Source organism: Macaca nemestrina, chromosome X (assembly GCF_043159975.1).
Source record: "Macaca nemestrina isolate mMacNem1 chromosome X, mMacNem.hap1, whole genome shotgun sequence".
Classification (NCBI taxonomy): domain Eukaryota; kingdom Metazoa; phylum Chordata; class Mammalia; order Primates; family Cercopithecidae; genus Macaca; species Macaca nemestrina.
Window position 1 is genome coordinate 90,426,780 of NC_092145.1, and position 15,190 is coordinate 90,441,969.

The 15,190-nt window shown below is 38.2% G+C and overlaps 1 protein-coding gene across 4 annotated transcripts in view; it reads left to right on the forward strand.

Annotated features, from left to right (window-relative positions):
• Window positions 1-15,190, forward strand: part of LOC105476709 (myotubularin related protein 8) — a 116,575-nt gene that overhangs the window by 34,457 nt on the left and 66,928 nt on the right. For 2 of the 4 annotated variants that reach the window (XM_011732889.3, XM_011732892.3), the window contains exons 3-8: window positions 1,363-1,528; window positions 2,774-2,931; window positions 7,620-7,748; window positions 8,926-9,060; window positions 12,598-12,730; window positions 14,063-14,172. In XM_011732889.3, the coding sequence (XP_011731191.2) occupies window positions 1,363-1,528; window positions 2,774-2,931; window positions 7,620-7,748; window positions 8,926-9,060; window positions 12,598-12,730; window positions 14,063-14,172 (831 nt within the window). The remainder of the gene's footprint in view (window positions 1-1,362; window positions 1,529-2,773; window positions 2,932-7,619; window positions 7,749-8,925; window positions 9,061-12,597; window positions 12,731-14,062; window positions 14,173-15,190) is intronic. The other 2 variants (XM_011732891.3, XM_024791229.2) reach the window with 2 other exon arrangements.

Consider the following 15,190-nt stretch of genomic DNA (forward strand, 5'->3'; position numbering starts at 1 on the left):
GGAGGCTAAGGAAGAAGGATCGCTTGAGGCCAGGAGATTGAGATCAGCTTGGGCAACAAAGCAATACCTAGTCTCTACAAAAGTTAAAAAATTAGCCAGGCATGGTAGCACACAACTGTATTCCTAACTTACTTAGGAGGGTGAGGCAAGATGATCTCCTTTGAGCCCAGGAGGTTGAGGTTGCAATGAGTCATGATTAAGCCACTGCACTCTAGCCTAGGCAACAGAGCAAGACCCTGCCTTAAAAAAATAGAAAATTTATCCTAGGAATATCTGAATCATTTCCACACTTGCTCCATTCTTAGATGGTGGATATGATTGAAAGAGTTCATTGAAGAGATGACTTTTCCAAATAAATTAGGGACTGGGACATTGAGGTGGTGGGAGAGCAGAAAAGGCACTATTGATTGCAAGACCATTCCAGGCACAGGACAGGGAGTCTAGATAATGGAAAGAGCACATCCAGGCTCCATAGTTGCAGAAACATCAGATAGGGATAGGAGGAGAACATCAAAGATCAAAATGCAAAACCATGATTCTATGGCTTTTTGAATCAATTAAGAGATAATTAATATTATTTGGACACATTTTGTTTCATCAGTTCCCTTTCCGTGCATTTCTTTGCTGGCATCAGCATGAACAGAAGTAATCATCCTACATTCTTTGCTTTACTGTCACTAGAGTTTAAAATGTAGAGGAATAGTTCCTCCCTAACATTTCTAGTTAAATCCTTATTCCAGAACTAGAGTTTTTAGAATTCCCAGAGAAGAATCCTGGCCTTATATGGACTGCTATGGTTCAAATTCTGTTTGTGCCACTTCTTGGCTATATGATATCTGAAGAGGAATTCACTTCTCAGAGCTTTGTTTTTTTTCATTCCTGAAATAGGATGATTACACGTCAAATGGCTCTTCTTAAATAGCTAATGGTCATGGACTAATTTGTTTATAATAAAGCACAATACCAGCTATTAATAACTATCTTAATTAGTAATTTGATATAAGAAAAGAAATTCTTATTTTCCTCTGTAACAATTATTCTGTGATTGTGAACTCTCTCACAGCATGCTAAAAGTCATCTATTCTGAGCTGATCCACCAAAATTGTCCCACGACTTGGTAATCTTGTATCCTTAAGGAGAGAGAAGTTTTCTAACACTGCAGTCTGCTTCTTGTTGCTTTACCACTATTATGCTTTAGTTCTATTTGAGAGAACCCCAGTTGTGTCTTACAAAGAATGGTTGTAGGCTATAGATGTAGCCTACAGATCTGGTCATGCTGTTACCATTACGGAGAGTCAGGAATACTGGTGATAGAGATATTGCACATCTGTATGTATACGCTGCTTCTTTTATGTTTTTCAGATTGCACTCCATCACATTGCCACCGTGGAGAAGTTACCCATCACTAGCCTGGGCTGTCCCCTGACCCTCCGCTGCAAGAATTTCCGGGTGGCCCACTTTGTTTTAGACTCTGACCTTGTGTGCCATGAGGTTTATATTTCACTGCTCAAGCTTTCTCAGCCAGGTGGTTGTGATAGTATTTTTATCTAAAACCATTTTAATGTTTTTCCAAAATGGCATAATGGAAAGATCAGGGCTATGGAGTCAGAGGAGTGTTTGGATCTGGACTCTACCCCTTATTAGCTCCATTATATTTGGACAAGTTATATAACCTCTGAACTCATTTTCTTTACCTGTAAAAGTAAGGAGAGTAAAAGCTCTCCAATGGGGGTTGTTTTGAGCCTTGAATACCTTCATGTATTAGTATATAGTAGATGTTTAGTAGATATTTTCTTCTCTCTCCCTCCCTCCTTTTAAGTATCAACTTGTGAATGTTTCCTCAGTTCAGGAAGGAAGACTGCTGTGGAACAAAATTTGTTTCCTGTTGTCCTGCAGACTTTTTGTTTGGCCCACGATGTCCACCCCTACTTTTAATTCCATCTAGAAGACTAAGGCAGTTCATCAAAGTCCTCATTAATGTAGGACTTAATGCTTCCTCCAGCTTCACCCTTTCATTCCCCATCCCCCACCCCTGGCAATTAACCGTCAGCTTCCTCTGATTTTAGTCTTTGATTTTAATCATGCTCTTACACTTTCTCCCCTATTTTTCCCCTCTTCCCCCAAAATAATTCCTCAATATTTGCTGATTTTTATGGATAAAGTTACCTGCTGGATGACCCAGCATTTTACAAGTCTCTGATAGGCTCCATTCATCTCTGGAGAAGTTGTTGCCACATAAATTGGTCAAATGAGTTATTTGATTGGATGCTGTGTCTTGTGAAGGGAGGAAGCAGGACTGACAGAGAAAAGAGAGGAAGTGGCCATTTATAAGTCAGAAGTTGCTGTTGGCCTGACAAGTAGAATGCAAAAACATTGTTGAAGATGTGTGCAACATGTTACAATAAGCAGTACTGTTAGGACATGGGAGCCCAGTTAAAAACTTTTGGTAAGGACTCTTTTCCTAACATGTGAAACCCTGAAGCCTCAGTTCAGTCAATTATCCAGCATTCTTTTTTTTATAGGAAGCCAGGCAGAAAGATCCCACTTTGTATTGATACCACAAAAAATTAAAACATTTTTTAAAAGAACCCAAACAGTATTCCAGTTTTTATTCCTTACATAAAGGCAAACTTGCACGCATCACAGTCTTTTTCTGGGACTGTTTGACAAACATTCCCTTTGGGAAAAGGAAATCTAGCGTTTATTTGCATTGTTTGATGATTTTTAGGTTTCATTCATCATTTTGTTTTCCATGCCTATCTCTCTTCTCCAGCATTACCTGAAGACCTTTATGCTTTTTCTTATAATCCCAAATCCTCAAAAGAGATGAGGGAAAGTGGATGGAAACTGATTGAAGCAATATCAGACTTTGGGCGTATGGGAATACCCAACAGATACTGGACCATAACAGATGCCAACAGAAACTATGAGGTAATTTTGTCCTTGTTGTTTGCCTTTTGGTGCATTCAATTAAAATGGCAGAATATCAGGAAACAAGATTTTGAAAAAAGAGAGAAATGATTCATAATCCTTCTCTCCTTTCCATTCAACATTCAGCCATTCAACAAACATTTATTGAGTACCTACTGTGCAATAGGGACTGAGTAAGAGATCTCATGGCCTAAAGCATAGGGTGCTATGTGAGCATAGGTGCAGGGCATGAAAATCAACCTAGGAAGCCAGAAACAGCCTGATGCTTTGCGGAGTAGCCTTGTGAAGGCTAATTTACTTTTAACATTTTTTATTTTTAATTGTTATGGATATATAATAGTTGTACATATTTATAGGGTACACGTGATGTTTTTATATAGGCATACAATATGTAATGATCAGATCAGGGTAACTGGGGTATCCATCACCACAAGCATTTATCATTTATTTGTGTTAGGAACATTCCAATTCCATTTTCAGTTATTTTATTATTATTATCTGTAGTTGTCCTGTTTTGCTGCTGAATACTAGATCTTATTCCTTCTATCTAACTGTATTTTTGTACCCATTGAGGATCCTCTTTTTATCACCCCACTCCACTACCCTTACCAACCTTTGGTAACCATCATCTATCCATGTGTTCATTTTTATTTTTTTGCTCGTACAATATGTGAGTGAGGTTATGCAATATTTGTCTTTCTATGCTTTGTTAATTTCACTTAATATAATGTCCCCCAGTTCCATCCATGTTGTTGCAAATGACAGGATTACATTTTTTTGTGGCTGAGTAATAGTCCATTGTGCATATATACCACAGTTTTCTTTTCTTTCTTTTTGAGACAAGGCCTCACTCTGTTGCCCAGGGTAGAGTGTAGTGGCATGATCATAGCTCACTGTAGCCTCAATCTCTGGGCTCAAGTGGTCCTCGCATCTCACCCTCCCATGTAGCCAGGACCACAAGCATCCACCCCCATGCCTGGCGAATTTGTTTCATTTTTTGTAGAGATGGGGGTTTTGAACTTTTGGGCTCAAGCGATCCTCCCTCCTTGGCCTCTCAAAGTGCTGAGATTATAGGTGTGAACCACCACGCCTGGCCAGTAGTGGCTATATGATTTACCTTCCTACCAATTGTGTATGAAGATTTCATTTTCTCCATATCCTCACCAGTATCCATTATTGCCTTTTTGATAAAAGCCATTTTAACAGGTGAAATGATAACTTATTGTAGTTTTGGTTTTCATCTTTATGATGATTATTGATGTTGAATGTTTTTTCATATACTTGTTGGTCATTTGTATGTCCTCTTTTGAGAAATGTCTATTCAGATACTTTCTCCATATTTAATTGGATTATTTGTTTTCATTCTTTTGAGTTGCTTGGGCTCCTTATATTTTCTGGTTATTAATCCCTTGTCAGATGGGTAATCTGCAAATATTTTCTCCTATTCTGTGGGTTATCTTTTCACTTTGTTGGTTGTTTCCTTTGCCATGGAGATTTCTAGCTCAGTGTTATCCCACTTGTCCATTTTTGCTTTGGTTGGTTGCATATGCTTTTGAGGTCTTACTCGAGAAGTCTTTGCCCAGACCAATATCCTGAAGTGTTTCTCTGCGTATGGATGTCCAATTTTCCCAGAACCATTTATTGAAGAGACTCCTTTCCCCCAAATATGTGTTCTTGGTGCCTTTGTTGAAAATGAGTGAACTGTAAATGTGTGGATTATTTCTGAGTTTCTCTCCTAATTTATACAGGGGGAGAAGGAAGGAGGTCAGGAAGTGAAACCATATCATAAAGGGCTTCATGGCCAAATTAAGGAATTTGAACTTTATCATGAAGACAGTTGTGAGTCACAAGAGTATTTACGCTTAAAAGGAACATATGTATATTTGTGTTTTAGAAAGATAACTGTTATTAGTGTGGAGAATTTGTTTGCTGGAGCTAAGAATGCAGGAGAATGATATGTGAAGTTATGAGAACCTGAACTAAGGCAATGGCTGCATATGGAGAGAAGGAGATGGTTTTGAAAGATATTTAGGTGGTAGAATTGAAAGCAACTGGTGACAGATCAAATGTGACTAGAAAAGTGGAGGAATTTAATATGCATCCCAGCTTTCCTGGTTTCTGGCTTTGATGACCAATGAGTAGTGGTGATGTTAACAAAGATAAGGACCACAAGAAGAGGGACAGATGTTATCTTCAATTTTACACTTGATTTCAAGGTGATTAAACAGATATCAAGTATTTGATTTCAAACATTTGGGTCTGGATCTCAAGAAAGAGCTCTGGGCCAAATATGGACATCTGGGAATGTGTTGGAGGTCCCAAAGACCGTTCCTCAGGTTTTGTGATTTACTAGGAAAATTCATAGGACTCGGCGTATAGTCATACTTATGACTGTGATTTATTACAGTGAAAGGATACAAAGCAAAAATCGGCAAAGGGAAAAGGTTCAGGGGAGAAAGTCAACAAAACTGGAACAAGCTTCCAGAGTCCTCTCTCAGCAGAGTGACATAGGACACACTGAATTCCTCCAGCAGAAATTGTGACAACACTTATGAAATGTTATCTACCAGGATGCTCATTAGAGGCAAAGTGCTCAGGGCTTCTATTGGGACCTGCCCACATAGGCAAGTTCTGCCTAGTGTATGCCAGAAGTCCAGATGTCCAGAAGGAAAGCAGGTATTCAGAATAAGCCACATTGTACAAACAGTTTTAAACACAATGCAAGTAGGCCTTTCTAAGGGTAGTCTGATGGTTAATATTGTCAATTTGATTGGATTGAAGTATGCAAAGTATTGTTTCTGGGTGTGTCTATGAGGGTGTTACTAGAGGGGAGATTAACCTTTGAGTCAGTGGACTGGGCGAGGCAGACCCACCCTTAATCTGGGTGGGCACCATTCCCTCAGCTGCCAGTGCAGCTAGAAAAAGCAGGCAGAAGAAGGTGGAATGAGCAGACTTGCTGAATCTTCCGGTCTTCATCTTTCTCCCATGCTAAATTCCTCCTGCCCGTGAATATCAGACTTCAAGTACTTCGGCTTTTGGATTGTTGGACTTACACTAGTGGTTTGCCAGGGGCTCTCAGGCCTTCTGCCACAGACTGAAGGCTGCTCTGTCGGCTTCCCTACTTTAGAGGTTTTGGGTCTCGGACTGATCCACTACTGGTTTTCTTGCTCCTCAACTTTCTGACGGCCTACCGTGGGACTTTACCTTTTGATCGTGTGAGTCAATTCTCCTTAATAAACTCCCTTTCATATATACATATATCCTATTAATTCTCTCCCTCTAGAGAACCCTGACTAATACAGGTAGCAATCAGGCCTGCTAGGATAATTTTTCTGCAGAGAGAGTCGTTGGTGTTTAAGTGATATCCCTGAATTGTTCATCTTTAACAGTGTTTTTACTATCATAGTAAGACTGTAATTGCAATGACTTTCTGGTAACATAGCTTTGAATGTCTACTAGGTATGGGGATTGATGAGCTGTGACTTCGCAGGGTCATCTGTGAGGTGACTTGTTAGGGTCATGCTTGAGAGGAATGAGTAGAGATTGGAAGTAAAATCTGTCCACCTCAAATGTGTGTCTGAGTCTTCCAAAGAAGGTCTGAAATATTCTTGTTGGTCTTTTTGATGTGTATAACCTTCTAAGCTGAACGGGGAGCTCCATTTATTTTTCTTTGTATGACTGTCTTCTCCAAAGTTTAAGTCCGGGTAAGGGGGTGGGTAGAAAACATTTTTAAATGGTCTGTATTCTGGGGACATTGACTTTAATGAGTTACATAGAGCATTCTTGATCTTATCTACCTTTAACTTTTTTTTTTATTTTTGCCAGTTCAGTTTATATTTGTTTCATGTGTTGTTAAATGTTTAGGGGTGTTCTTTACTTAGGGGAGTGATTAGAATTAATTTTGCAATGTCAGGTCTGTGGTGTTATAATATTTTGTCACTGTCTCTTTGGAAATATGTATTTTGGTAACCACTAAAAGCTGATAAACTTGAGAAAATATATCAGTCTTTTCATAGAGTAAGTCACACCTAAAATGTCAACACCTCCAACCCCTAGACTAGTGGTTTAAAGGCCATTCAGATATGAATACTAGGAACCTAGTATGCAGTTTACATATATAACTTTTTCCCTTGCTAGCAACAGGCTGTAATTCGCAATCACTCAAGCATTAGCTAGCTGGTATTTAATCATCTATTCCTCAGAAATAGAAATGAAAATATCCTTGGTATAAAAGCTTTTCCAAGTATGCTGTTATTTTCTAGAAAGGAAGGGATTGAGACATATAAAAACAAAATGTACTTTTAGAATTAGAATAACAAATTCATAGAAACACATATAAAACCCCATCTTGAAATTCCTGCCTGTGCCCATCAGAGCAAAAACAATAACTGTAAACAAGTAAATTAATATGAACAGATGCAAATATGAAGCAGACAGGTGAAGGAGGAGAAAATATGATGTACTCTTTCATAAACTGCCTACTAGATTCCTAGTATTCATATCTGGATGGCCTTTAAAACACTAGTCTGGGGGTAGAGCTGTTGCATTTTAGGTATGACTTACTCTATGAAAAGACTGACATATTTTCTCAAGTTTATCAGCTTTTAGTGGTTACCAAAATACGTATTTCCAAAGAGAGAGTTATATATAAATATATATTTATATATATTGTGTTTATTTTCTTTTAGATATGCAGCACCTACCCTCCTGAAATAGTGGTTCCTAAATCTGTTACCTTGGGAACGGTGGTTGGAAGTTCAAAGTTCAGAAGTAAAGAACGTGTCCCTGTGCTCTGCTACCTCTACAAAGAGAACAATGTGAGTTAAGCAAATTTCTCTAATGAGAATTATACTTGGCTCTGGAAGACCTGTTTTAAGTTTCATGCTGCCACTTAGTAGCTGTGTGACCTCAAGCAAGTTCCTTAACTTCTCTGGACTTTCATACTTCTGAAGTTTTTTGAGAGGATCTCAGGAGGGAATAATATATGTGTACCTTGTAAATTGTAAATTGTAAAATGTTATGCAGGTATTAAGTGGCATTTTAGTGTGTTTATTTGGTTTTTTTTTTTCCTTTTCTATGGGATCCAGCTTGGTGGAAAGTTGTGAAATGACCGGAAATTAGTTGTATACAGGATTTTTTGGGACTGTGGCCTCCCGGTAGAATACAGATATCCTTGATACTTTCTTACTGCTTTTCATGTAATTTCAGGTAGTAGTAAGAAAGCACTTGACTTCTCTGTGTTTCAGTCCCCTTACTTATGTAGGAAGTGATAATATTTATCACCTCTTGTAATCACTCTGAGATCTGGGGTTAGACAAATAGGCAAGTTGTCAAGTGGGCAGCCATTCAAGTGCTAAAGAGTATAGTAATGCAATTGGGTGTCATACTATTGAAGTGAGTCGACCCCTTAAAAACCACATCAAAGTGTAATCAATTTCATTAACTAATCATTACCAGACATTCATGTTAAATAGTTACGTTGGTTTTGTGTTAAAGTGGCTTGAAATAAACCACCCTTCTGATTTGGCATTAACTTCTGAAACTAGTGAACCCTGTTCTCTTAAGACGCTGTAGATCTTTGCTCTATCTTGAATTCTGCTGCCTCTGCAAGCTTATGGTTTATGTGGGCAATATCACTGGGACTGTAAAAAGTGAGGCAGTTTCAGAAAAATAGCCCATTATGTATCGAGAATAGAATTTCACTAAGGAAATACTCAACGATGTGATTTTCTTTCTTTCTTTCTTTTTTTTTTTTTTTCTGTAGTCTGATTTGCCAAGACTGGGTTGGTAATTAGAGCCACATGCCCAGAGTAGGCAGGAGGTTAAGCGCAATGTCAGTGGAGAATGACTTTAGAGTCACATTTCTCTTTGCTTTGGACACTATCTTAAGTTGGCTTAGCCTCTCCCTCTACTCATGGAACCTGGCCAGGGTCAAGGAAGATTTTTGACCATTTGTGTATATAATCACTCAACTGACACACTTTTTCCTTACAGGCTGCCATTTGCCGCTGTAGCCAGCCTCTCTCTGGATTTTACACTCGCTGTGTAGATGATGAGCTCTTGTTGGAGGCCATTAGCCAAACAAACCCAGGGAGCCAGTTTATGTATGTTGTAGACACAAGACCAAAGGTATCTATTTGTCAGTGATGTCTTTGATATTTCTGCCTCTTGCAGTCTTCATCCTCATATATTGAGACATGCAGTGTTATTGGGGAAGTTAGGTTTGTGTATGTGTGTTTATTACTTCGGACATTGTGTAAAATCATTTGGGGCTCCTTTTATAAGGTGGTCACTGACAAGTGAGGTTATGAGAGGGTAATTCGAACAACCTGGCTTTGCCACCGCAGTGTGACGTCATTTGGGGCTCCTTTTATAAGGTGGTCACTGACAAGTGAGGTTATGAGAGGGTAATTCGAACAACCTGGCTTTGCCACCTCAGTGTGACGTCCTGCATAGAAGGCTTATTAGCATCCCTCATCTTTTTTACCAAGTCTATTCCTTAACCAGAATTTTCAGTATTCCCATTCTGGGGTCCAAATTTACTGTCCGAGAAAGAGCTTCAACTTAGACATTGGAAACTTACTACAACCAGCGTATTTTTTTTCTGTAAATGTGTTAGGTCACAGTAGTTTAATAATACTTTGGTTCTCCCAAAGCACCAGGGTTCACAAATTTTACTGCTATACGATTAACAAAAAATCTTTAGCTCATGTGGCAGTAATTCTTTTTTAGCATCTAGCACTGTTAGCTGGTTAAATTTTTTCCAGTTTACTACAGTGCAGTTTAAATCTTGGTCCCAGAGAATAAAAAAGACCAAGTTCATAAATTTGCCATGGATTTTGGCAGTGGACATGGATAGACCTAGTCAAATCCTTTGATCTTTCCAATAATTTAATACTGCATGATTTGTTGCAATGTGTTTTCTCAGGCTTTGTCTCTTTCAAATATGAACATTGCTGAATAGGGTGTCCTCATATTAACCTAAGTATCAGCTTACACTCCTCTCTGCATTAATTCCTTAACCTTCAGCGTTTAGTCTAGCTCTATATGGGCTGTAGAAGAACTCATTGTGTCCCACAAAGAATAGATTCCCTATTCTTAAATGTTGTCCTTTTTACAAACAGCCCCAGAAAAAAATGATTTTGCTTATAATTTGGTATGTAAAGTGTGGCTGACTAAAAGGTTTCATTGCTGATTCTAGTGATTACTAAATTGGTGATTTTCATCTAAGCCTAAGCCAGATGGTGGTGACTTAAGAGTTGAGCAGTTGGATGTGCATGAAACCAGATAGTTGCCTTAGACAGCTTTCTGCCCCATCTTTGTGATCCCTCAGTGGCTATTCTCCAGAGCTACCTAGGACTGACTGAGCTCAGGAGAGAAAATAATTTCCCTTTCTGCTCAGGTCCATCCTTCAGTTTCTCAGAAGCTTGCTGTCTTGTTTCAACCATAACCACATCTGAAATTCCGCGATTGTAAAGAGTTTGATCGCGTCTGTATCTTTAAACATTAAATAATCTTAAAATAGTAAAGAGAAATATACCAAGCTTTGAAGGAACAAAACAGTTGGTGCCTTTTGTTCAAATCTAACACCCAAAAGCCCCTTTTATGTTCCATTTTCCTCTCTCCAATTTGAGCAAATTGAGACAGGCCTAGAAATATCTGGCATTCCCTCTCTTCTGGATGGCTAGATCTGTACTTTTAGTAGGAACTATATTATACTGACAAAATTTTGTTCTAGGAGTCAGTCAAACCTGTGGTCAAATCCTGCTTTCAACCTTTATTCATATCATCTTGGGCAAATTGGTTCATCTCTCTGAGCCTGTTTTCTTTTGGGGATAATATTAGTACCCACTTTGAGAGGCTGTAATGAGGATTAAATGAGATAATGTACATAAAGGATTTAGCACAGTGTCACGCATAGTAGGAGCTCAGTAAATATTACATTACAATAAATATTACATCTGACATTCTGCAATTGGAAAGAGTTTAATCGCGTCTGTATCTTTAAAGATTAAATAATCTTAAAATAGTAAAGAGAACTACAGCAGGCTTTTGAAGAAACAAAAGGGTTCTTGCCTTTTGTTCAAATCCAACACCAAAAAGCCCCTTTTAACAGGTTCCATTTTCCTCTCAGTTTGCCACCTGAATATTAAATAGGTATCTGTTACTCAGATCTGCCAGACATATTTTTAAAGAGTGAATACTGGTATGAGGTAACTCGTTATCTGCATTAGGTGGCCTACCCAGACCTGGGTAGTGACTACTGTAATTATTATTATTACTGTTATTTTTGCTGAGGCATCACTCATAAACATCCTTGCTACTAGGTGACTATTGCTTATGCTTCCACAGGTGTTCCTTTGACATTTGTCATTAATTTAATGAAAGCTCAGTAACACTATCAATGTGATAAAAGATCAAAATTACCATCACATTTCCCCTTTTAACAGATGTCTTGCATTGTAAACAGAATATGTTTAGCACACTGACTTTTTTCCCTCTGCATGTTTTAACTTGAATAGTTTGTGCTTTGAGATTTTTGTATTCTTTTAATACAAAAATTATACCCTGTCCACATACATGCTTCTCCTGCCTTCTGAAATGCACCATATTGGGAGATGAGAAAATAGGCCCAGAAAATAGAAAATCACTTAATTAGTAAGATGGTCATTATCATAGACAGTCTCTTGGCTTCCTTCTAGTTAGTCTATTCATATCTCCGCAAGTCTCATTTACTCCCTACCTCACCCAGCATTCTTCATATGACCTAGATATTTTCTGATTACCACAAGCTGAACATAGTGTTAAAACAATTGGTGGTGTCTCCATTTCAATTTTGTCAGTGAGTAAAAGTCATTTATCTCATGCAGTCACATTTTAGACATTTTTCTAGAACAGCTATTTAAAACTAATTGGGCTTTTGTGGTGGTTTATGCCTATAATCCCAGCACTTTGGGAGGCCAAGGCAAGAGAATTACATGAGTCCAGAAGTTCAAGGCTAGCATGGGGAACAGCAAGACTGCATCTTTACAAAAAAAAAAATTGTAAAAAAAATTAGCCCAGCATGGTAGTGCACGCCTGTAGTCTTAGCTGTTCAGGAGGCTGAGGCAAAAGGATTGCTTGAGCCCAGGAGTTCGAGGCTGGAGGGAACTCTGTGATTGTGCTGCTGCACTCCAGCCTTAATGACAGGTGAGACTCTGTCTCTTAAAAAATAAATACAATTAATTCATCCTAAAGCTCTTAAGCTTCTTTCTAGAGCTTCTCAGTTGTAAATATTTTTGAACTTTTGCATGTTTCTCAGTATAAAACCCTTTCAGCTGAGAAAACATTTGTGGTAGGCAGCTCAAAATTATTATTTCAGTTTTTTAGATCAGATATCCTCATAGCTGCTATATCCTTTATCTCTTAAGAAAGGTTTTCATAATGAAACAAAACACTATGTCTCCCTATTTTTCCCCTATATGAGTCTGTTACTAAAAGTACCTGATGTAAAAACTAGTGAAATTCTCTCCATTCCAGAATGTATCTCATCTGATTTAACTTCTTTTTAATTGGGATTAAAAAGAATTATGATTTTAAACTGTTCAGAATGAGGCATTGAGATTGATGAACTCCATTCTTTCATCATCTGACCTATCTGCTCTATTATGTTATCCACTATTGCAGTTGAATGCCATGGCCAACCGAGCAGCTGGGAAGGGATATGAAAATGAAGACAACTATGCCAACATTCGCTTCAGATTCATGGGCATTGAGAACATCCATGTAATGCGGAACAGTCTGCAGAAACTCTTGGAAGGTACAGGGATTTCACCTTGGCTAGGCAAGCGGCCATAGCTTTGCATTATTATGTAAGCAGAAAGCATGCCTGATTTGAGGTGGAATATAAAAGCAAGCAGGTGAGCAGAGTCAGTAAGTGGTTAGGTGTTTAACTGTCGTACAAATCTAGCTTACACAGTACTGAATTACAGCAGTGTTGGTCTGGAAAAAGGAGTAAGATGTTCATTTTCATAATTCGATAAAGTTCATCTGGGTCTGGTCTAGTTGGTATGAAAATTATTTCTCTCCGTAGAAATACAGAGGTTGATTTTCAGGGATAGGCAAACCAACCTAAGTATTAAATAAATTTGGGGTTGATTTTATCATCCTCAAGGTAAGAAATTACCTTATTTAATTTGGTATAAGGATTTAGTCTGATTTCATCACTATGCTGATGAAGCTGAATTTAGACCTCAAAAGAATAAAGTTGATATCAGACAGTTTTGGTGATCTGTTATCGACTACAAAATGATTAGGGTCAGAAAGGAGGCAAGGTGGGATTGGGGCCTGACAAGACTCTTGGGTGTAGAACATTTCTCCTAAAACCACTACCCAGATTCCATGATGTTCTATGTCACTTCAGGCAGAGATAGTGAAAACCTGCCTTCTTTAGTGAACTCCCCGTTCTTCCTCCCCTTTCTTCAATTTCTTACTTGTGTAGTCTGCCATGACCTCCCCTTTACATCACCCTTGCCAGATCTCATCTGCTCAGTCTGCATCCCTTTTAAAATATTAATGTCCCTCTTCCTTAGGTCTCTTACTCCTTTCTTTTTTGCCCCAGAATATGTTATGGAAAAGGACTTTGTTTTACAGATTTTTAAGGCAAAAGATTTCCCTCTGCTGGCTAATTATTGCAGAGTGCATAAAAATTAACTGGTAATTTTTTTTTTCAACGTGTTGACAGAACAGGGCTACAGGGAGTAGATGGGGATGTGGGAGTAGAGACAGATGCTGAGGGCCTTCAGAGGTAGCATAAGTGGGTGGCATTAGGATAGGGATCAAATATGTTTTCTAATCAGGGGAGGTATGTTTTCCTGTAGATGCTAATTCAGTCTTCTGGCTCTCTTCTTGAGAGATTTTAAGGGCTTGAGAGTGGGTTCTACAGCGTAATAAAGCAGGGGCCCAGGCTAAGAGATCTGGTAGGCTTTAGACCTAGTTCTGTCCCTGACTCACTGTGTGGTTTCTAACTAATCATTTAACCTTTCTGCCTCAGCTTCCTCACTTACAATATGGAGATCCACTTTCTCCCCTTTCTTAATGAATAAATCGAGTTGATCGTGAATTTCAATCTCTGCTTCCTTTTCTACCTTAGTTTGTGAATTGAAAACTCCAACAATGAGTGAATTTCTTAGCGGCCTGGAGAGCTCAGGGTGGTTAAGACACATTAAAGCTATTATGGATGCTGGAATTTTCATTACAAAGGTAATAATCAGGACTTTTAAAATTGCACTGACTTTAATTATGAGATATGTTGAAGTAGTAGTGTGCCATGGAAAGAATATTGAAAAGAAAATCTAGTTTCTAGATTCAGCTCTGCCACTAATTCACTGTGTGCCCTTGGGCAAGTCTCTTTTCTTCTCTGGGTCTCAGTGTCTCCATCTTTAAACAAGGTGGTTGAACTAAAATCTAATGATGTAACTTTCAGGCGGCCACAGAATTCTTTGGGAATATTATTAACCCTCTCCCCAACTGGAAAAATGAACATATGATGGTACATACAGAAAATGAACCTCAATTTCAGAGGGTCCACAGAACCCTGGACTTCACATTAAAAACTCTTAGGTGATCTCTAATCGATAAGTGATAATAATTGATCTCTGGCTCAGTTATTCTATGATATATTTTTGTGTTGATACTAAGGTATTAAGTACAAGAGTGTGTGTGAAATAAATGCAGAGCTTACGTATCTATGAGTTTTCAGAACTCTGAATACAAAGACCTATTTTTTTAAATGTCTTTGTATAGATCTGCCTCCAAATGCAGTCTAGGTAGGCTTTGTCACCCTGTATTTATGCTGACCCATTTATTTTCTGATCTCTAGGACTCTAGGCTCTGTAGCCTTTGTTAAGTGGTTTGTTTTCTTACAAAAAACAAAAACAAAAACAAAATTCAGTGTATATTTTCTCATTTTGACATTTTGTTTTTATGTATTTCTACATGAGAACTCTCCCTCTTCATCCCACCCCCATTATTTGTTAAAAGTAAAGGAGATAATGACTTTTCATCCATCTGCTATAATTTTCTCAGTTGAAGGCAATGTTATATATAGCTTCTGGCTTAAAAGGTTTGAAGATTGTATGTAATTAACTGCCTTAAATATCCAAGCCCTAATGCTTTTTGCTTTCCTAGTCCTGTTGCCTGCACTTTTCATTGTTATTGATGTTCACTATGTGACCCTGTCAGTTGTTTCAAGCGCACTATTCTAACTATTCTTTGTTCT